Source organism: Telopea speciosissima, chromosome 2 (assembly GCF_018873765.1).
Source record: "Telopea speciosissima isolate NSW1024214 ecotype Mountain lineage chromosome 2, Tspe_v1, whole genome shotgun sequence".
Lineage (NCBI taxonomy): Eukaryota > Viridiplantae > Streptophyta > Magnoliopsida > Proteales > Proteaceae > Telopea > Telopea speciosissima.
This window is the reverse complement of record NC_057917.1, coordinates 48115615-48138708: the sequence shown is the minus strand read 5'-3', so window position 1 is coordinate 48138708 and position 23094 is coordinate 48115615. Positions and strand designations below refer to the sequence as shown.

At 40.2% G+C, this 23094-nt stretch overlaps 2 protein-coding genes across 5 annotated transcripts in view; both read left to right on the top strand.

Annotated features, from left to right (window-relative positions):
- The window catches only part of LOC122649670, a 29306-nt gene extending 8390 nt beyond the window's left edge, over positions 1 to 20916 (top strand). Inside the window, exon 2 of one of the 4 annotated variants that reach the window (XM_043842906.1) lies at positions 20590 to 20916. The gene's annotated coding sequence lies outside the window, so the exon portion shown is untranslated. Of the gene's footprint in view, positions 1 to 397; positions 410 to 20569 lie in introns of those variants that run through there. The other 3 variants (XM_043842905.1, XM_043842903.1, XM_043842907.1) reach the window with 3 other exon arrangements.
- LOC122650792 (uncharacterized mitochondrial protein AtMg00810-like) lies at positions 7520 to 8920 on the top strand. Its single transcript, XM_043844173.1, has 3 exons — positions 7520 to 7583; positions 8234 to 8552; positions 8782 to 8920. The coding sequence occupies exons 1-3, from the start codon at positions 7520 to 7522 to the stop codon at positions 8918 to 8920; spliced, it is 522 nt and encodes a 173-aa protein (XP_043700108.1).
- Positions 20917 to 23094: the final 2178 nt, after the last annotated feature.

Here is a 23094-nt window from a genome sequence, read left to right as displayed (position 1 = left end):
TTAGTCTGAATTTCTTAATCGAGACAGCCCACCACTTAGAGGCTAGCTTGGGCAATGAACCAGAACCTGAAACCACACAGGTTCCAAAATTTCAAATTTATTGTGGGTTTCACATTCCCCCCTCCTTAAAAAGAATTTCGTCCTCGAAATTGGCGTAGCTGGTAAGCTGAAAGGGTGAGGACATCCTTCTTGCAAGAAGAACCTGGCGATAACAATTGAGTATGATTACCTTTGGTCTAGTCTAGAAGATTTTAATATTGGTTTAGGCAATTTACCTGGTATATAGATATTCGAGATTATATTACAAATTTACAATTATATAGACAATACAATTCTAAGGTTAGCGTATTGAATCAATATGTACATATATATATATATATTTTAAATGAATGACTAGTTTGAAGGAAAGTTTTACTAGTGGTCATATGATTTGGGTTAAATGGATTTTAAGTTCAACTAGATGCTGAAGGCAGAATTGAAGAACTACAGAAGGTACCTAATTATTGAGGTAAAAATAAGTATGTTCCCTAATTGTTTTGGTATTTAAGTGTTAAAGAAGATGATAGATAACTTAAATAATTTCATTGTTGAATTGGAGGTTATTCAACGAATTTGATCGAACACTGGACTAAGAATGATTGCAAAGTTATTTCTATGTTTGTACTGGGAATGAGTTATCGTGACACGGCCATTGCTGAAGGAACGTAACCACTAACAGAACATAGAAGGATCTAGGGAAAGGAATCGTGACTAAGTACTGTTTTACAGTGTGTATGCTATGTTGATGGGATCCCTATTGTTCACTCCCAATAACGGAGGGGACATTCGGGGACCCATTACTCCACTTATACCTATTGTTGAGCAAAGTATTATCAAATATTTCAGTTTCAGTCACAACTTTTCTATTAGTCTCACTTGGATATCCTAACACCTATATAAAAAAAAAAAAAAAATCTCACAGACTTCAATCTCTAGGGTTATTACTCACTCTCTCTAGCCTCAGGTCCAAAACATCTCTTTCGATCATTCTTCGGTTACGGGTGAGCAACCATACTACTTCGGTTACGGGTGAGCAACCATACTAACTCTCAACTACGTGCCTACAAGCTTTCACCGTTCCTGTGGAATCTAGATACGAGTCAGGAAACTCCTATTGGACAAGGTCAATGACTGGACCTAAGCACCAAATAAATTTCTAATTTTTGATAGGATTACTGACAAGTCCTAGGAATGGTACTCCTAGGAGACATGTGAGGTCATAGGCTCATTACGGGTACTCAGGATCACTCTCAGTATTTCATGTAAGGGTTCTAATGAGTTCTACGGATGACATCCCAAGGTAGTCCGGACCAAACACTGAGGTCACGAGAAAAGAAAAGACAATCTCCTCCTATTTGCTAGACTACATGACAAGTCTTTTGGTGAGTCTCACAGACGTTTAGGCTATATACTAAGGAATTCCTACCAATGACGATGGAGTAGGTGGTATTATATTCTGCTCCCACGACCGTATCGGGGTTGAATCAGATAGGTCCAGAAGTAGAGGCCACATTTGCACGTGACCGCGCACTCACAGGACGGCGATGGTTATGAGGAGGTCAAACCGCTGTTTCGGAGGAAGAAGGAAAAGTTTCTAACTATGATTTCCTAAGGAGGTTCGAATAGTAATGTATTTATTATTCTCGAGTATATATATAAATATGTCTAATTGATTTTTATGTGTCTCACGGAATAAACCATTTATTTGAGAAATTCTAAACACTTAATAGTAGTATCATAAGCATACTAGGCAAGGCTTGGGTTTCTTCCTCACCATCAGCACGCATTTCATAGTTCATTAAGTGTATGTTTGCGTAAAGGTATCTTCTATTTATGTACTCATGTATAAATGTATGTATGATTTTTTTTTATACCTGAACTCAGTAGGCCAGTCTCTTAAGTCTCTGCCCGGTCATATACAATTTCAAGTCTGATACCATTTTTTTTTTCCAAGAATACTATTATTATATACTTAATATTATCTAAGTTATTTTCATTTACTTTCATTATAGTTTATTTTGAATTGGGAATTTGATTTTAGTGTTTTGGTTCAACAATTTGGGACATTTTGGGTTCCTTTCTTCTTTTCTAAGTTCTTTCTTACTAATCTTCTTTTATCCAAAAAGTCTTCTTCTAATTATATACTAGGCTGTGCGCACTAAGTGTTCGATAAAATGTCCTAATGAGTCTTCTTAGCTAGCTTCTTGTCCATTTTAAAACTTAAGGTACTCCTAGCATCTATCAAACTTCTAGATCTTCTTTCACATGAAAATGGTTAGGTTTCCAATCATTTTATCGATGATAGCATGAAAATACATAAAAGAAGAATTTCTAAGTGCTTTATATGACTAAATTTCTAAATAGATCTATTATCAACTAATAGCTACTCTCTCATTATTTAATCAGCCTAATCCTTACTAGTCTACATAACCTTGTGATTTCTATTCTTTCCTATTATCCTGTTTGCAACTAAGGTCTCTATTGAATCTTAGTCATTGCTACCTTAACTAGGTTGCTGTCCCAACTTTCCCGTTATGTTTACACAAGTTCTCATATGTTCCTTTCTTCCCTTTCTCTTTGTATTTGCAGAATTCGATCAAATATGGCTGCAGCCCATGGTCATTGGGGAGGTCGAGGTGGTAGGGGAAGAGGTGCCCTCCCAATGGGCCCAGACTTAGACCGGTTCTGGTTCCAAAATGCACTAGCAAAGGAGTAATTTATTGACTTCTTCATGGATTTGCCAAGCGAGCACGAATGGCAAGTAAGTACACAGGACTTGGCCTCCATCAAAGTACAAGGAAGTTGAGCTTAGGGTGGCTTCCCAAGATTCAGCCCGATAAGGAATGCTATCCTCGACAAGTACGGCACTCCTATTGCAGTCTATCCCACAGGCACGAAGGAGAGGACTTCATTAACACGAGTGTTGTGAAGGGGAGATGAGATACTGCCCTCCAAAACAGACGCGTCAGAGTTCATTGCTGGGGAGGAATGTTGAACCATCTTCTCAGTGCTTAAAGATGAGAAGTCATCTTCCAAATATGAACTCAGAGTTAGAGTATGTGCCATCGGCTCGAGTTCTCCCTCGGATTTGTCTAAGGAAGTTGTACCCCAATCAGCATTTGTTACTGAAATTTTGTACAAACAACTCGGCTGATATATATATAAAATTTTAGTTTTTTATTTCTCATCATTTTGTGTTTTACGATCGAAATTTCTTTTAGTTTGTAGCTTTTAGTTGAAGCTTTTATTTCAAGCTAAGGTAGACTCACCTTCAGATCAATGAGTCAAAGAGCTGCTATACTGTGAATTTATTGTAAATAGGAGTAGAGCACGATTGCTCTGATACCACTTAAATGTCACACCCCGGCTTGATTAGTAAGGGCAAGATGTGACTGAATGCCAACTAACATTCAATCGATCCCCCAGGATCAATTAGTGCAGTACTCCAAATCACAGTAAATCATTGCGGCGGAAGAGAATAAACAATTATAATAACAATAATAATAAAGGAGTTAGATGATAACTGAGTATTTATATTAAGTGAAACCTGTGATATAATGTATAGTTCTCAAAAGGCACCACAAGTACAAAAGTAGAACAGTAACTACATATTATATTTAACAAGAAGTTTACAAACATAAAAGATTAGCCTGCTCCATCAGTCCAGATCAAGTGAACGCGCATGCATCGCATCCACAAAAGGCTTCATGAACTTCAAACTTTTACACCGCACGGTCTCCCTCGGTGTAGAAGTCAGAAGCAGTAATATCAACATCATCTGGTTTCTCAAAACCAGCAACACTGTCTGAAAAAGAAGAGGTACCACAGGGGTGAGCTCCACTGAGCCCAGCACGGGAAACATGCAAACACAAGCATATAGTCCATGATGCATGACCTATATCTAAGAATGCTACTAGTATCAATGTCTAGGTCTCATGAGGTATAAATGCTACTGTAGTAGGTATGATATTCCCAGTCACAGAATAAACTCATTGGTCTTCCCAAGAATACCACTCTACTACGGTGGGGACCTGCCAGTTCCGGAATATACACATCAGACCCCGACGAACCCCCAGTGATAACCCTACTGTTGTTCCCATTCCGGTATGTACTCATCAGACCTGGGACAGTGAATGACATTCCGGTATTAACCCTTCAGACCTGCCACGGGTTATCCAATACCTTAACCCCTGTTGGTAAGGGTCGTAGCACTGGGTTCATGATAATCCTAATCATATGCATACTAACATGATGGCATATGAATCAATATAAGACAATAAGGTAATTCTGTCCAACAATGGTAATAACAACATCAATTCAATAACATATGTAATTTCATGCATATGCATCATGTAATGCATCCTAATAACATGCATCATCTGATGCAAAGAAGGAGAAAGCTATAAAACTATATGATCAAAGTATTATTATGATGCATGACGGGACAATATTAACAAATAGAAATTAATACAACAAACACACTGAAATTAAGTCAAAATCCCCTTACCTGATATGATTGACTAGCCTAGGGCGGTAAAACTTCAGCAATCCAGTCAGAAACAGTCAAAGACAGGCTAGAACAGTCTTAAAATAGAGCAAAATGTCACATATTAGGGTCAGAAGTAAGCTCAGGTCAAACCCAAGCATTGAAGGGCATTTTGGTCAAAAAATATTGGATTAGATTCAGAGGGCAGAATTGGGGGTTTTGTTGTAGGCCCTGGATCTTGACATGCATGGGTCCAATTTCACTTTTTGGACCATTTCTAAGGTGGGTCAACCTGAGATTGTGATTTAATTATAAAAATTGCAATTAATTTGAGGGTTTAAAGAGATTAACCCCAAATTTCTAACTTAGGGTTCCTTAATTTAATTGTGTTCAGCTACAATTTGATGGACAACAAGAAATTAGCAGCCAATTTCATGTTCTTACCTTAATCTAAGGTGGGTCCATATGAATTGATGGTTTAACTTCAAAACCATATTAAATTTGGGGGTTTTTAGTTAATTAATTACAATTACCCATTTAGGGTCTAATGGGTTACATGGTTCAGGTGTAACATGGAAAGTAGCATGTAATATATAGGCTGCAGCTACATCTGAACCAATAAATTACAGAAATTGGGGTTAAAGCATGGGAATTGGTCTCTTAAACCTATAAATTCAAGGTTAAAATGGCAGAATTTTTATTAACAAAGCTTGGTTTGTAAGCTTTAATGGCTGCCAATATTTTAGGCTGAGATTAGAGTGAAATTAGAGAAGAAAGAGATGGGAACAGCAGGGATTAGCCAGCCTAATTTTAGGTCTGAACCATGGTTAGGCCCAAATTAAGAGGTCAGAGATGGGTCATTAATCAATTAAACCTATCTAAGCTAAGGTTTAACGGCAGATTTCTTTATAGTCTCAATTAGAGATGGAGAATGGAGAAGATGAAGTTGGATACAACAGGTTTTTATGACCTACCTGAATACAGCAGCAAGAAGAAGTGATGGCAGCTTAACCTTGGGCAGCAAGGACTCCAAAGGAGGCTTAGAAGCTCCAAGATCAGGTATGGAACCAAAGCCCTAAGATGTGGCTTCTCAATTTCCTCTTCTTCTTCTCTTCTATCTTTTCTCTAAGTTCTTCTTAGGCTGGATCGATTTTCCTCTTATGTCTTTCTTATTTGTGAATTGTGAATAGTGTAATGACTTAGTTATATATAGATAGTGGTTTAGTTAAGTGTTGTTTGTTTTAAAAAGTAACATCTGTTTTGTAAATTGGTTTCTTAAAACTAATTATGGTATATATGTAGGTAGTGGTTAAGTTAGGGGCTGTTTGTTTTAAAAAGTAAAAATCTGTTTTTAGAAATAAATTCCTAAATCTGTTTTTTAATAGAATTTCGTACCTAATAGCTTATTTTAATTTTATAATGATGTCATATGACATCAGGGGTAATCCGGGTATGGGTAATTGTTGGAAATAGGATTCCCCATTGGGGATGTGGGTCCCACAGAGGCAATTTACTAAACTACCACTATTAACTCTAATCAGTCAATACAATACATTATAAAATACAAATAAATCGTACTTACAATAGGTTTAATTGATGGCGAGGTTCTACATGCTGTCCAGCCTGTAGATCCGACATAGGTAGCTTTGGTGCGGGGTACCAGCGGGGTCCTCTGACTTCAGAAGAGCAAGATAGTTGGCTATTCGAAATGCCCTTGATAGATGAGTCATGAGATTAGTCTGAATTTCTTTATCGAGACAACCCACCACTTAGAGGCTAGCTTGGGCAATGAACCAAAACCTGAAACCACACAGGTTCCGAAAGTTCAAATTTATTGCGGGTTTCACACATTCTATCTTTCGTACTGTGTTTTTCAAGACCTTTAGGTGAGGAGGGCAATTGGTGGCGGGCTTGAGCAAGCTGGACTCTACTGCCTGCCACTGGTACTTTTGGTGACCTTTCTCCTATTTAGTGGCACTATAGGTTGGGCCATCTATCATTATCCAATCTTTAGCATATGGTTCCAAGTTGCAAATCGGTGTCTCGGCTTGAGTGTGAGGCGTGTGAACTTGGGAAGAGCGATGGAAAGCTGATCGCTCTTCTTTTCCATCTCGTAGTGTGTCTAGAAGTCCTTGCTTATTTTCCTTGGTACATTCTAATATTCGGGGTCCATGTCGGGTCAAAAATAGGTTAGGAGTTTCTTATTTTGTCACCTTTGTGGATGATCATTCCCGATTGACATGGATGTATTTATTACAAGATCGTTCGGAGTTTATTTATGTTTTTAAAGATTTTTATAATGAATTACATACTCAGTTTGATGCTTCTATTAAGGTTTTTCGATCTGATAATGCTCTTGAGTATAATTAGCGGCAGGTCTCGGATTTTTGCTTTACTCATGGTATGAATCATTAAACAAATTGTTCTTATACACCCTAACAAAATGGGGTTGCTGAATGAAAGAGTAGACATTTATTGGAGATTGCTAGATCTCTCATGATTTATATGCATGTTCTTAAACAATTTTGGTATGATGCTGTACTTACTGCATGTTATTTGATTTACCAATGCCTTTGTTTGTTCTTGGTAATAGTTGACCGCTGTCTATACTATTTCCAAAGTCACCCGTGTTTTCTTTACTACCTCGTGTGTTTGGATGAGTGTGCTTCGTGCATAATTTACAACCCCAGGTTGATAAATTATCTCCCAGGGTTATCAAATGTATTTTTCTAAGCTACTCACGGACTCAGAAAGGGTGCAAACGTTATGATCCTCAAACCCATCGGAAATTTGTTAGTGCTGATGTTACATTTTTGAAAATACTTTGTCTCCTGCGACAAGCTGTCCTCTTGATACAAATGTTGTGTACACACCCCCATTCCTACTCTAGTGCTTTTTATTGAAGCTGTAACTCCCTCATCTGCACCTCTGAAAGTATATCAATGGTGGAAGAAGACAGTGCAGTTTGTTGCTTCACAGCCCACCACATGATCTATGCCTCTAGCTAAAGCCTCCCTGTCTGCATCCTTTGATAACTTGCTTGTTTCTCTTCGCAAAGGTACTCGTTTGTGTACTCAGACTTCCATGACTGCTTTCCTATTGAGAATTTTGTTTCCGTATCTCATCTTCCATCTCCTTTACATAGCTTTGCTCTCTCATTATCTACCAATTCTATTTATAAACTTATCATGAGACATTGTCTCATCCTAGGTGGAAAGTGGCTATGGAAATAAAAGTGGATGCCTTGCTATCTAGACAGACATATCATAGTGGATTTGCCTCCAGGTAAGGATCTTACGTAGCATCGTTTGATAAACACCATTAAATAGTCTAGATGGCACAACGGAACGGCCAAAGGCTCGTTTGGTTGCAAAGGTTATACTTAGACTTACAATGTGGATTATTTTTAGATCTTCTCACTTGTTGCTCGTTTAATTCAGTTCGTGTGCTCATTTCCTTGGCGGCCAATTTAGATTGGCCCTTATATTAGTTGGATATTGAGAATACGTACTTATATGGTGATTACATGAGGAGGTGTTCATGGAGCAACCTCAAGGAGAAAATTCACGCAGAGTTTGTAAGTTACTTATGGCAATTTATGGGTTGAAATAGTCATTAGAGCCTGATTTGACAGATTCAGCTCTATTGTTACTCGGTACGGATTCTCATAACGTTATTCTGATCACTCTGTATTTGTTCGGCGTCAAGGTTCTAGAGTGGTAGTATTAGTTGTTTATGTTGATGACATTATTATATCTGAGGATGATGCTACCGAAATTGTAGAGGTGAAAGCTTATCTAGATCAGCATTTTCAGATGAAGGACTTGGGTGCTCTCAGATATTTTGTTGGCATTGAAGTGCTACGTAGTACGAAAGGGATTAGTTTGTCACAGAGAAAATATGTGTTAAGTCTCTTGTCTGAGACCAGTATGCTTGCTTTTAAACCAATAAATACTCCTATGGATTTGTGCCAAAAGTTTGAGATACATGATGACGAAGAATTTGATGACAAGCACTGGTACAGGAGGTTAGTTGGGAAACTTATATACCTTATTGTTACCGGACCTGATATATCTTTTGTTGTTGGACTCATTAGTCAATTCATGGTGTCACCAAGAAGACTCATGGCGGGAAGCATGTCGGATATTAAGGTATCTGAAGGGGGGGCCAGGAAAGTGGCTCGTTTATCGTCCCCATCACCATGTTGATCTAGTTGGATACTTTGATGCAAACTGGGCTGGAGTTGATGGTGACAGGAGGTCTACCATAGGTTATTGTACATTTATTGGTGGCAATCTTGTCATTTGGAGAAGTAAGAAGCAAACAACTGTGGCAAGATCAAGTGCTGAGGCTGAGTATCAGGCTATGGCTCATACTGCAGCCGAGTTGATGTAGTTAAAATCACTGATGCAAGAGTTGGGTTTTCCGGCTACTAAACCTATGAAGATGTTTTGTGATAATCAAGCTGCCATCTACATTGTTAGTAATCCTGTGTTTAGTGAAAGAACCAAGCACATTGAAATTTATTTTTGTGAGGAATGCGGTTATGAAGAAGTTGATTCATACACCGTTTGTTTCTTCTGCTGATCAGTTGGGCTACATGTTTACCAAACCTCTTTTCAGTTTTGCTTTCCGGAAGGGCTGCTCCAAGCTGGGCATGGGTGATTTATATGCTCCATCTTGAGTGGGAGTGTTAAGATAGGTACCGCAGGGGTAATAATGTCCTGCATTACATTAGTTGGTTAGTGGCTGTCACGATAAGGGGGATTGTCCCTATCATGTTGTGGGTTATAGTTTAGTTAGTAGTTAAGTCTTAGTTTGAGTCTTATTTTATTTCCTATTGTAATTGTACTTTGACTCTTGGTAGAATTCCTACTAAGAGTCTTATTTAATCTCCTATTAATTAAAAAGAGCATCACCACGATAGACTAAGCTGCGTCTACCAAGGTTCAGGAATTCCCTCCTCTTCTTCTTCTCCTTGTTCTCTAGTCTTCAATCTTTCCTTTTGACTGGTTATTAATCTATATTCTGTTATAGATGCAACTTAGCATAAAAGGACATTTATTGCTAAACAGTAAGGCCGTTTGGACTCAAGAACAAAGGTGCACCTTACGTGATAGGCCCAGAGGCATTGAGTAGTCTTCAGAACCGGACTAGGTACGGATGTTGCGGCCGGAGCAGCAAAGAGGATTGGCCGCTGAGAGACAGGCCTTAGATCATAAAGGGTAGATTGGCTAGACTGAAAAGCTCGAGATTGACTGATTGAATCACTTTGTTGAAGGATTCAGAGTGTAACCGAGGGCATCAAATTGCATTATATTGGAGCATAGTCGTGAGATCTCGACGAGTTTCTCGGTTTTTCAAGACCTTGAGATGAGATCTCATACAAAACAAAAAACTACCCCATCTTGGTGAGATCTTGAGATCTCGACCCAACCCAGATCTTGACCCAACCCACTTTGTATTAGTTTCAAATCTTGCGAGAGAGTCGAGACCTGGACTCTGTTTCGACCTATCTCGACTGAGAGGGTGTTTGGGAGCTGTTGCCACTGGTTTTTCACCATTTTTTACCTGGATTTCGTCGGAGAAGCTGCCCCTGCTACGTACAAGAGAAAGAAGGGTCGCAAACAGTCACAAGCTCAGGATGATGACATGAGTATGAAGACCATGCTTGCAAGTTTCGAAAGCATGAGTATAGATACTACTAGTGACTATGAGCGTCATTCATCTCAGCCTCATCATGACTATGATTATGGCCAGGAGAGCACCGGTTCCGAATATAATGGCTATGGTTAGTTTGGGTAGTCAACACTTGAGTTCGACAATCAAAGCACTGGGTCAAGTTTTGTGGACATATTCCCAATCCCAAACCAGCTACACATACATGCGTAACATGCCTCAATACGATAGTAGTAGTGGATCTCACGCCTCATGCAACCGGCTGGTCCGGCTCCTCTATACCCTAGAATAGGGGACTTGACATATGTTGATGACAACACTTATACGAGTTCCGTGGCAAACTATGTGCAATACTGCAACAACAGTATGTTATGGGAAGAATATATGGACCGATTCGTTCTGAATGAGTGAATGCGTCACATTTATGGGATGATAGATCATAGATGTAATATGTTAAACAGATTGATGTATTGTACACTTAACATTTCTAATGCTTATTTAAGTTGGTTTACATTAATTGAATGCTTTGATTGCTTTCTATTACTATATTATATGTAGAATAGGGTATTGTAGTACGTCGTCGCCTACCAACCTAGGGTCCGAAGTTAAACACCTATTTGGACTTTGTTTTTGCAAACTCTGATAGTGCCATTGTGTTTAAATGGCCTAAAATAGGCTAAGTACCAAGTTTCAGCCCCAAAATAGGCCTAAAACCCATCAAAACCAGCCATCGAGTTGAAAAAAAAAATTACGCCAACTTGAGCGGGATCTTGAGCCAACTCGGAAATTTGGCTGGTCGAAATCTGTACTCGAGACGAGTTTTTGTACTATGTATCAGAGTGAAGGAATTGTATTTGTTAGCTGATCCAAATAATTGGCCCTTTATTAGTTTGGTGGAGGGCCGGTAGGGAAGAAGAGAATACTGGGAAGAATTAGAGTTGCCGGGGGGGGGGGGAAGAGAAGAAATCTCATCAGAAGGAGGAAGGGGGAGGGAAGAAATCGCACAAGAAGAAGAAGAAGAAGAAGAAGGGGGGGGGGGGAAGAAGAGTGTACACACACATAGCCCTCAGGCTACTCAAACCATAAACTCAATTCATTCTATTCTAATCTGCTCAGCCATTTACATGTATTTATAATAAAGCAACCCAATCCTAATTTGAGTATGAAATTAAAGAGTCCTAAAAAGACCTTCATCACCTTTTCTTCGCCTGCCATTTCACCTCCCCCATTTGGAAAAAGCCCCGTCTTCGACCGTGAATGGCTTTGGCTGCTCAAGACTTTTCTTGGAAACTCCATTTGTGACACTATTGGGAAGCTTGTTTTTGGCGCAGTTATCCACCATATTTGGCTGGAAAGGAACTGCAGGAGATGGACTTCCAACTCTTGATCTTATGATGCGATTTGGAAAGCCATCTCATTTGATGTGTCTTCCAAGCTCAATTGTATCTGTCAGAGACATTTTTTGGACACCCCTAGGAACAGGCATATTATGATTTCTTGGGGTCTTGATGTTCACCTTTTGCGGCCTTCCACCTTTGCGTAGGTTTGGTTGGTCGCCCCCCTCCTTTCCCCCCCCCCCCTTTCTTTTCTTCTTTTTCTTTCCTTCTTGTATATTGGCTCTCTTTTCCCTGTCCCCTACTGAGGTTCGGTAATATACTTATTTACCAAAAAAAAAAAGAGTCCTAAAAATAGAAACTACCCATTACATAAATAAATGTAATTAAAAAAGAAACTAACTTAAAGCTACTAAGCCCCCCACGCAAGGACTAGATAGATCCAAAATTATAGGAACTAACACATTGCAAAGCAGCTGGGCCCCACCAGAATATCTCTAAAATCTCTCACTCAAGGCAGCATCCTTCTCTCCACATGCGAGCTGGCCTCGGGGCCCAACAAATCTAGAGAATATTCTCCTATGCTCTTCTCCACATATTGGCCATGGGCCCCACTCGAAATCTGGAAAAACTTCCTCTTGCATGGCATCTTCAACTTGATCTCCAAGCTAGCTGGCTGTGGGCCCACACGACCTGTCATTATCTCCTACAAATCAGCAAACCAATAGCTGATAAATCTGGGAAATAATCCCCCTTTAAATCAGCTATCTCGATTGCAATTCCCCCAAATATAGGTCTGCTGGGTCAGAAGTTGAACCAAGATAGGTTGGTTCATGGATTTACTTAAATCCAGAATATGGGCTGAAAAACCATAACCGATTGGAGCTCCATCTCAAGTTGTGCCTGCATCATAGTTTTTTGTATTTCTTGAAAGAAAATGTGTACTTGGTAAGTGGGTATCTTTTCTAGAAAAAATATTTGGGTCCATCCACGCCACATCTTGTTCGATGCCATACCAATTACCTTGTTTGGTCATGTTTACCGAAGTACCATAAGAGATTTGGACTCATGTTCACTACACTACTATGAGAGATTTGGAAGGCTCAGATGCCATGTTATGAGTAATTGGTTGAGTTAGGACTTAGGACTCCTGGACTAGTTCTGAATCCTGATTTTCAGTCCTTGAATGATCTTGCACATGTTTAGAGAATGGATTCCATGCGCTTTTCATGCTCTTTAAGAGATATATCTGGAAAGTCATGAGCTTGTGTGATGATACTCTGGAATAGAACTTGTGCTTATGTCAGCTTCAATTTCCCAAATACTACGAAAGCTATTTTCTATCAAATACGTGCTTATTTTAAAACCGGATGATTGAAGTGCTTTCTTTGAGCCCCTCACCTCCTTTGCGACTGTCAGAGGTATCTGACATTGCGTATTCACTGCAAGTTCATTCTGGATTCCCGTTCTGATGAATGCATAAAATGTCTCGTGTACTCTAATTTGTGGCAATTCAAATTTCCCAAAGTGCCTTTGGTTTGACATAGTATTATCAAATGTGATTGGTGTGATTATGTTAAATCAGGAGATGATAAGAAAGTAATGGGTAGCCAATTTCTGAAGTTGAGGTCTGAGCTTGAGGATGTATCTTTATGGTACCATAACCCAAAGGAAGGCAATGTATAGAAACTGGAAACTCCTATATAAAGCTAGAACATTGGCTCATGGCTATCCAAATATTAGATGTTTTAACATAGAAGTCAAGATTGTTGTCAACTATAGGGCTTCTGAAAGTGTCTAATCTGGGGACTTTGATTCCCTGACTCAACCAAATGCTTGTTAGATTAGATTTAAGTTAAAAGTAATATTAGATTTTATCTTATGACAGAACACTGGAGAAATAACTCCAAATATGTAGATAAAATTACAAAAAGACCTCTGTAGTTTGAGGGAGGTAGGCGTATTTAAACTACAGCTTTTTTTTTTTTTTTGTAATTTTCCCTTCAGAGTATAAACCAGCAATAGAGAGAAGAATGGAGATGAAGATAGAGAAGGAAGACTGCTAGAAAGGTTAACAATCGATATCTCCAGCCTCCCTCTCTACCGTTATATATGTAGATCAAACCATTACAAGAGAACAGCCTATAAGGCTGAGACTTTGTAATCAGAGTAGGAAAGAGAATTGCAAGCAACCTATCTAGAATCTAAGTCTCCTAGAACAATTAAAATACCAACCGGTGGACCCAACCCACGATAGAGGGACTCCCCTTATCGTGATGTACATAAAACACATGCCCACGACTAAACACTCCTTCTCAAGCTGGAGCATACAAAATCATCCATGGCCAGCTTGGTACAGATCTTCCAGAAGGCAGGACCAAACAGAGGTTTGGTGAAGACATCACCAAGTTGATCAGCACATGCAACGAACAGAGTAGTAATCAGCTTGTTCATGACTGCATGCCTTACAAAATGGCAGTCAACTTCAACGTGCTTGGTTCTCTCTTGGAAGACATGATTGCTGTTATAGCAAACACCAACAAAATCACGAAAAGAAACAAGAACTAAGCAAAAGAACACAGAGATATAACGTGGTTCACACACCAGTATGGTGTGCTACATCCACGGGCGAAGACGAAAATGATTTACTATGCAAATCGGAGAAAAATTACAATGGAAACTCTCAAGAACACCCAAATCGGTGCTGCTGCTCTCTCTCAGAAATCCTAGAACGAAAACCCCAAAATCTTCCTCTCACTTTACAATAAAGCGGGTAAGGAACATAAATACTCCTCCATCGGATCCGGGTCGATCCATCGGGTCGGGTCGAACTGTACCGTGGGGGCTTCGCCCCCCGCACCCCCAACGAGATCAGTGATGGGCTCTGCTACCATCACAGATCTCAGAAAAAAGTTCCATTCGGGTCGCCACCAAAAAATGTCGGAGCGGGTCATTCTTCGAAACGGGTCCAAGAATTCGAGACATACATAACAATTGCTAGTAATGTAGATAGCAGCTTGATTGTCACAGAACAACCACATTAGTTCGGCTGCAGTATGAGCCATGGTTCGATACTCAGCCTCGACACTGGACTTAGCCACAGTTGTCTGCTTCTTGCTTCTCTAGGTGACCAAGTTTCCTCCAACAAAAGTACAATATCTTGTGGTAGATCTTCTACTACCACTAGCACCAGCCCAGTCAATATCAAACCCTACCAGATCAACACTCTGATGAGGTCTATAAATGAACCCCTTTCCTGGAGCCCCTTTTAGGTACCTTAAGATTCGACGGGCTGCCTCCCAATGAATCTTCTTAGGTGATTGCATAAATCCATAAACTGACTGATTACACCAACTGCAAACGATATATCAGGTTTAGTAACAATCAAATAAATGAGCTTGCCTACTAGTCTCCTATACTGGTGCTTAACTTCAAGTTCTTCACCTATCATCAGTTTCGAACTTCTAACGAGGGTCCGTACGGGTATCAATAGACTTGGAAGCAAGCATAGCCATTTCGGTCTAAAACATACTTTCTTTGTGATAGATTGATCCCTTTTCCACTGCGTAGAATCTCAATGCCAAGAAAATACATGAGAGGACCTAAATCCTTCATTTAAAAATGTTGGAGAAGATATGACTTTACTGCTGCAATTCCAGGCACATTATCCTCAGATATAATTATATCATCAACATAAGCAACTAATATCACGACCTTAGAGTCATTGCGCCATAGAAAGACAAAGTGGTCAAAATAACACCGAGTAAAGCCACATCGAGTAACAATAGTGTTGAATTTTTCAAACCAGGCTCAAGGGGACTGTTTCAACCCATAGAGTCTTGTGTTACTTGCAAACTTTGGTAGAATTCTCCCCCTGACAACACACCCAGGAGGTTGCTCCAAATAGACTTCCTCGTGTAGATCACCATATAGGAAGGCATTCTTGATATCCATTTGATAAAGCGACAAGTCCAAATTCACTGCCAGAGATATGAGAACACGAACGGAATTCAGACGGGCAACAAGAGAGAACGTCCCAAAATAATGTACCCCGTATGTCTGAGTATACCCTTTCACAACCAGCCATGCCGTGAGATGTTCAATAGTACCATCGCGATTGATGGTGTACACCCAACAACACTTCACAAGATCTTTACCTGGAGGTAAATCCACTAGAATCCATGTCTTGTGAGATAATAAGGCATTCCTTTCGGTGTTTATAGCCACTTGCCACCCAGGGTGAGATAAGGCCTCATGATGATTGCGAGAAATAGAGTTAACAAACAAGAAAAAGGCAAAATTATGATATGGAGAGGGAAGATGAGAAATAGACACATAATCCTCAATAGGAAAGGCAGTCAAAGGTTTATGAGTGCAAGAACGAGTACCTTTCTGGAGGGAAACTGGAAGGTCAGGAGGAACTGCAGAACTAGGATTAGATTGCATGGCAGGTGGAGTAGGAGTCATACTGGAAGTAGGGGACACTGCCTTCTTGCGCCACTGATATACCTGCAGTGGTTTAGCATTAGGGATAGACCCAGGAGAGCCATCTAATGGAATAAAATTGAGAAGAGGGGATGGGAGAGAATAGATTGGCTTGTCAAGGTGACAGAGGCCACAACTCTATTTATAATATGAAATTGTTAAAAATATGGAATTATTGACACAATCCTACTCAAGCACAATTAACACAATTAACATGTGCAAAATGAACTTAGACACTATACTGTATCTAGTCACACTAGGAGAACCAAACCGGTAAGTGAACCGAACCATGGCTGCACTTCAACAAATAAGGGTAGGAATAGGAGGAGGATTGCCCGACCCTGCAAGAGAAGTTTGGGGGGGTGGGGAGGAGCAGGAGAAGAGTAATATGATGTGTTCTCGAAGAAAGTAACATCAACAATAACATACTGCCGAGTGCCGACTAGTATCATAATGCTTACAGCCCTTCCGAGTCCTAGAATGATTAAGAAAAATTAATTTAACAGCGCATGGGGACAGTTTATCAATATGAGGTTGTAAAATATAAACAAAACAAACACAACCAAAGACATGCGGTGGAAGAGAAAAAAGAGAACCATTAGGGTAAACAATAGGGAACGGGAACTCGTTATCTAGAACCAAAGAGGGCATCTTGTTAATGAGAAAACAAGCAGCAAGAACAACATCACACCAAAAAGTTTTGGGAACCTGCGTGTGAATCATAAGTCATCGAACAACTTCTAATAAGTGTCGATTCTTGTGTTCAGCCACCCTGTTTTGTTGAGGGGGGTATAGGAACAGCTCATCTAATGAATATACTATTATCCAAGAAAAATTGAGAAATTGCAGCTTGAGTATATTCAAGAGCATGCTCAAAGATGGAAAATTTTGATAGACACATCAAACTGAGTTTTTATTTCGTTGTAAAAATTCTAAAAATAGTAATAAATTCGGATCAATCTTTCAATAAATAAACCCAAGTCAAACGGGAGTGATTGTCCACAAAAGTAACAAAGTAATAAAAATCGAACCTATTACCGACCCGACAGGGATCCTAAATATCAGAATGAACTAAATAAAATAAAGGAAGACTCCTAGAAATACTCCTGGAGGGAAAAGATGATCTATGATGTTTTCCAAGTTCGCAAGCTTCACACTCAAGGTAGTTGATGGATTTGCAATTGGGAACCATGAGATGAAGCTTGGACAAAGATAGATGGCCCAAACAGGGATGCCATTGGAGAGGAGATGAACCACCAGTAGTAGTAGCAGCCACAGTAGATGGTCCTATGCCGTCCAGATAGTATAAGCTAGCCTGCTCAACCTCGCCACCAATCGTCTTCCTTGTCTGAAGATTCTGAAAAACATAGTAAGAATGATAAAACATAACAGAACGGTTCAGAGACTTAGTAAGCTGGCTAATAGATAAAAGACATAATGGTAAACGAGGAACTTGAAGGACAGTTGACAGTGTCATAAAAGAGGTGGGCGAAGCTGTACCACAATTTGTCACCTGTGTGGAGGAGCCATCTGCAAGGATGACAAGGGAGGATTGTGGAAGTGTGGAAATAGAGGAGAACTGATCAACCTTACCAGTCATGTGAGAGGAAGCGCCAGAATCAATAATCCACGAAGTAGTGGTAGTAAGTAGGGCAGAGTTACCTGTGAGAGCTAAAGTGGCTGTGGAAGTAGTTACAGATGCCTCAAGCTGTTGAATACCCTTAAGAATGTGATTATAATCATCTCAAGGAGCAGAGACAGTGGAAGAAGCTCCAGATGCAGATGGAGTGTCGTCAGAAGACACCTTCTCCTAACAAGTATCTACAATGGGATTGGACTTGCCACAGAAGGTACACTGTCTAGAAGATTTATCAAATCGCTGTCCAACACGACCTCCTGATCCACGGCCATGGCCTTCTCTAGAGAAAGATGCACCACATCCTCTACCAGCAACAAAGGCTGATCCTTCCTTTAGAGAAGGGGAAGAATCAAACTTGGAAGATTTAGATATGCGTTGAAAACGTGGGAATGTTTCATTCAGAGAAGGAACTTTCTCATCAGCAAGACGTTCCGATAGTCAGGATGAAGACCGGCAAGAAATTTGGCAACATGAAAGTCAGCCCGTTGAAGCTTCAACTTACCTAGATCAGTGGTGAGAGGTTGGGGAACCTGAAGTTCTTCAATAATGCCTTTGTAACTGTTGAAGTATTCATTCTATGACTTATCACCTTGCTTGAAATTAAATAATTTCTCATACAACTCATAAGTCCGAGAAATATTTTTCTCTTGAGAGAAACTTTCCTTAAAATCATTCCACACCCCTTTTGTAGTAGTGAACATTAGAAGTAATGGTAGGTTCAATACTGTTCCATAACCATATCTTGAGTGTGGAATCCTCACGCATCCAGTCTTCAATCCTTCATAAGCTGTGAGAGTAGAGTTGTTAAAATCAACAATAGGAGGATCATCAATAAGTTACTTCATTTTCCCTTTAGCATGAACATAAACAAGAAAAGCTTGGGACGATAACATGTAGTTAGAGACACGGTTCAACTTGATGTTGGTGATTGTATGTGGACATTATCCACTGGGGCTTAAGGATCAGCCATCATGAAAACTGGCAGAAAAGGAATCGACTGAAGCATGCAGCCCAAGAGGCAGCAGTAGTAGTGATGCAGACAGGCAGTAATAGTCTTGAAGCCGAGAATTTGATACCCAGGTTGCAGAAATCAGATGTGGAACACTTATATCACCAGTCTAATAAGGCAGTAATATCACCCAGAAGCAATAAGCGTATAGTCCTGATAAGTAGTAGCCGGCAGCAAGAGAATTCACAAAAACAGTGTATCGCAATCCAGATATGGTCAGGTTAACAATAATCTGGAGGTCAAACAGACCTAAAAACTGAAATTGAAGAAGGTACTGGGGTAGGGGAATATCTTCCCAAAATCTTAGTCTGATCAGATGGTTAGATCAGAATCAATTTAATGAACAATAGGTCTGATTTTTTACCTAAAAACAGAGCATCCATAGGGAGGAGGAGAAATTAATTTTCAGAAGATTAAACCACTGAAGGATCCCAATAATTGGATCGAGTGTACCTCATAACATGTATAATCAACTGTAAAAACCTTACTCCCATCAGATTGTTGAATAGAGAGTAATTGCAGAACTCAAAAATCTATACAATCAGCAGCCGCAGGCTTCATAAACATAGATTTTGATGTCTGAAGTCCAGAATCTTCATAACCAGTGGTATATATATTGCAAGGTACCCTAGTTTAATTCCATATCATCCAAAAACTAGGGCAATCTTCAGTAGATAGGCAGCATATGGCTGCTGCTACCAGAACCGAGAGCAATCTGTGAAGAGACTATCAAAACAGCTTTAGAATGAAAGAAATTACTAGTTATATTGCTCTGAAACCATGTGACAATATCAGAGTATAAGACCAGCAATAAGAGAGAAGAATGGAGAAGAAGACTGCTAGAAAGGTTAAGAATAGATATCTCCAGTGTCCCTCTCTACCGCTATATATATAGATCAAACCATTACAAGAGAACAGCCTAGAAGGCTGATACTTTCCTAATTAGAATAGGAAAGAGAATAGCAAGCAACCTATCTAGAATCTAAGTCTCCTTGAACAATTAGAAAACAAAACAGTGGACCCAACCCACAATAAAGGGACTCCCGCTATCGTGGTGTACATAAACACACACCCGCGACTTAACAATGTGCATTCCTTGGCTCTGGAGATGTTTCTGGTCCTAATATTTGGTTCTCTGTAGGCCTGGTTTTCCTGCATCTAAGGTTAAGAGTGAGTTCTGTCGCTTAAATGAGCTTTTGTATCCATATGACAAATCAGTCCACTCACCTTCCTATCCTCAGTATGCATCATGAGACAACTTGCCGACATCATATTTATGTCATGTTGATTGTGTTAAACAGGGATGGCCATGAAGAAGAAATCCTTGCGAAGAATGCCATTATTTTAGTTTTCTGTCCACTTTCATTTGCCGAGCATTTTGTAGACTCGTTGAAGGTGTGAGCAAACTCATTGCTCATGACCAGCAAACATGCTGGTTACTTGTGGAAATAACACTTGTTGGTATTTACTTTGATTCTTTTTGGTATGTAGATTGGCAGCTCAAAGATTGTCATATTTATGTCAAATGTTTTTCCATTCAATAGGTCATGTGTGTGTGTGTAAACTTGTGTCTTGTTCAATGTAGTGCCAAGACAGTTGGCAAAGATGTCTGTGGAGGCCCCAAGTTTTAGTATGATAGTTTGTGTGGTTCAGGCAAGTTGCAGAAAATGTATGCTAAGATTCTCTTGTCAAGGTATCTAACTCACTATATGATGGGAAGAGAGTGACACATGTTGTTGATCTGTGAAATGGGATACAATAGACTACATAACCCCATGACACACAAATTTCAAATAAACCTTTAAATACAGTTTGAAGGCATGGCACATTTTTCTGTCTTAACTATAATCTATATATTGTTTTTTCACTGTCGGGAATGTGATTTGGATCTCATGCAGCAGGTCCTATTTATCTGCAGCAGCCTGTAGGAAAAAGGTGTGGAATGGGGGACTTTGAAGCCAAACATGTTCTAAAGCGTTCTAAGTTTTCAGCTCAACAATGGGGCTTTCGTGAATGTGCTGAGAAGATTGATTGGCCTTGCGAATTGGATATGTTGAGTCAAAGGTGTTCCACAGAAGAAATAGACTTTGGCTTCAGATTTCACCCATACTATCTCATGTTTGGCGTGTCTGGACTCACCATAAATCTTGCCACATGATATTCAGAGAAGAAAAAATTTCATCAATGAGATTCATATCATGATGCAAATTAGATGTACAGTTTATGCAAGCTCCATTGATTTTCTAGCTTGGTTTTCCATTTGGTTTCTGGTGCTGGTGGATCAAGCCAACTGTTCTGTTAGATGTACAAAGCTCTACCCATTCAACTAGTTTAGCTAACAGGCAGTGTAGGTGCTTAATAACCAGTTGGCCCGGCCTCCTTCTAAACACACACACACAAAAGATGGTTAGGCAGAAACCGATCTGCTTGTATGAGCATGTAATATTTGAGACTTTGAGGCATTTTAAAGGTGAGTATGGGTTGTTACATTGTTGTTCGCATCTAGTTATGCATGTTCGACCATTGAACTGGATTGTGAAGATTCCATCCTTGTGAAGCTTTACTAATCTGAGCAGAGCTAGGGGTTCTCTTAACAGTTTTTTTTTTCTTTGTTTGGAAACCGTGATTTCTGTCAACCTAACAGATAGACTGAAGTTAAATGATCTACATTAATTATGATGGCTGCCCAGTGTATAGAAATTCAGGGTGGTTGGAATTGAAGTATGGATCTTTTTTCCAGGGAATACTCTACAGGTGAAACTAGGGATGTAAACGGATCGGATTCGGCTCGGATAGTGCTATATCCGCATCCGCATCCGATTAGCTATCGGACGGATTCGGATAGTGCTAAACAGATACGGACACGGATACGGATCGGATATTTTATCCATTTACATGTAAATATAGCTTTTCGGATAGCAATAGCCTATCCGTATCCGCATCCGTTTAGCTTTCGGACGGATTCGGATAGTACTAAATGGATACGGACACGGATACGGAAATGGATTTCCGTTATTCATTTACATCCCTAGGTGAAACTCATTCAAAAACAATTTGGAAAAAGGTCCGAAATGGATTATTAGTTCAGGAATTAAACATTTAATTTTCAAAAAGAACCCAGAAATCAGTCCATCTTCTTAGTTTAAATACGGTTCCGTTGCAAAGGTTTCAAAATTTTCAGTTTTCCAAGGATTATTATTATTATTTTTTTTTGTTTTTTTGGGAGTGAGGTTTTTTAATGCTAAATTATTTAGTATCTTGAATCATTTTGTTGACATGGCAAGAATTTTTCCAAAATTTTCATTCTGATTCGAATTAATTTTTGCTGAACTGGTTTTTTTTGTATGGAATTATTTGTGAATTTTTGCTACATGGGTGGACCAAAGAGGATGAGCTTCCCAACAAGCTGGTAGGTTGGCTGGTTGACAAAGCGGTTCATTTCAGGGCCAATCCATTTGAGCCAAGATTACGGAATGGATTTCATCTGAATGGCTGTGAGACATTCTCGTACATTGACGTACATGAGCGTGAGCCCAACTTAATCCATTTGGCCAATTGAATACCGCTGTGTACTTATTTCCCTTTCAACCAAATCTTGTAATTGATATGGAATGATATATATAATCACTCATTCATTCTACCAATTAGGGCGTTCTTTTATTGGGCACTTTTACTATGCAAAGCCCTTAAATGATGGAATATATAAAGGAGAAAGTTTTTCTTCACTAGACCATTCTAGGGATTACAAATCCCTATAGTGTTTTAGTATTGATACATCCAATATTCACCGGGCCAATCAACGACCGCCACGTGTCACAGACGACCCGCTCCATAACCAAGGGGAAAGAACCGGGGTCCCAGCACCCGGGCGCGGCCACCACTCGGGCGCGGCCTCACCTAGGCGCGGCCACACATTCGGGCGGGCCTCACCCAGGCGCGGCCACCACTCGGGCGTGGCCACACATCCAGGGCGCGGCCTCACCTAGGCGCGGCCTCACCCAGGCGCGCGGCCACCACTCGGGGGCGGCCTCACCTAGGCGCGGCCACACATCCGGGCGCGGCCTCACCCAGGTGCAGCCTGCACCCAGGCACAACATCGTGGGCACGTGAGGTGGGGGCTACCCACCTATGACCCGATCGTATCACTATAGACTCATGTCACCACCAGGACTCTAGGCCGCCGCTTAGAAGTCACGTCACCCAGACAGATTCAAGCACCAAGGACGTTATCACCACACGCGGGTATCTATCCACCAAGGATCTTGATGCCACTAGGACATACCCTCCCGCGGGGAGATGATCAATCAGGATAGAGCCCTGTTACCCTGGGCCTCTATCCACTCAACGGGACAATCGCCATCAAACTGGGACTCTCCACACCGCCATACGCTACTATAAAAGGCAAGGTACACAACCCCATCAA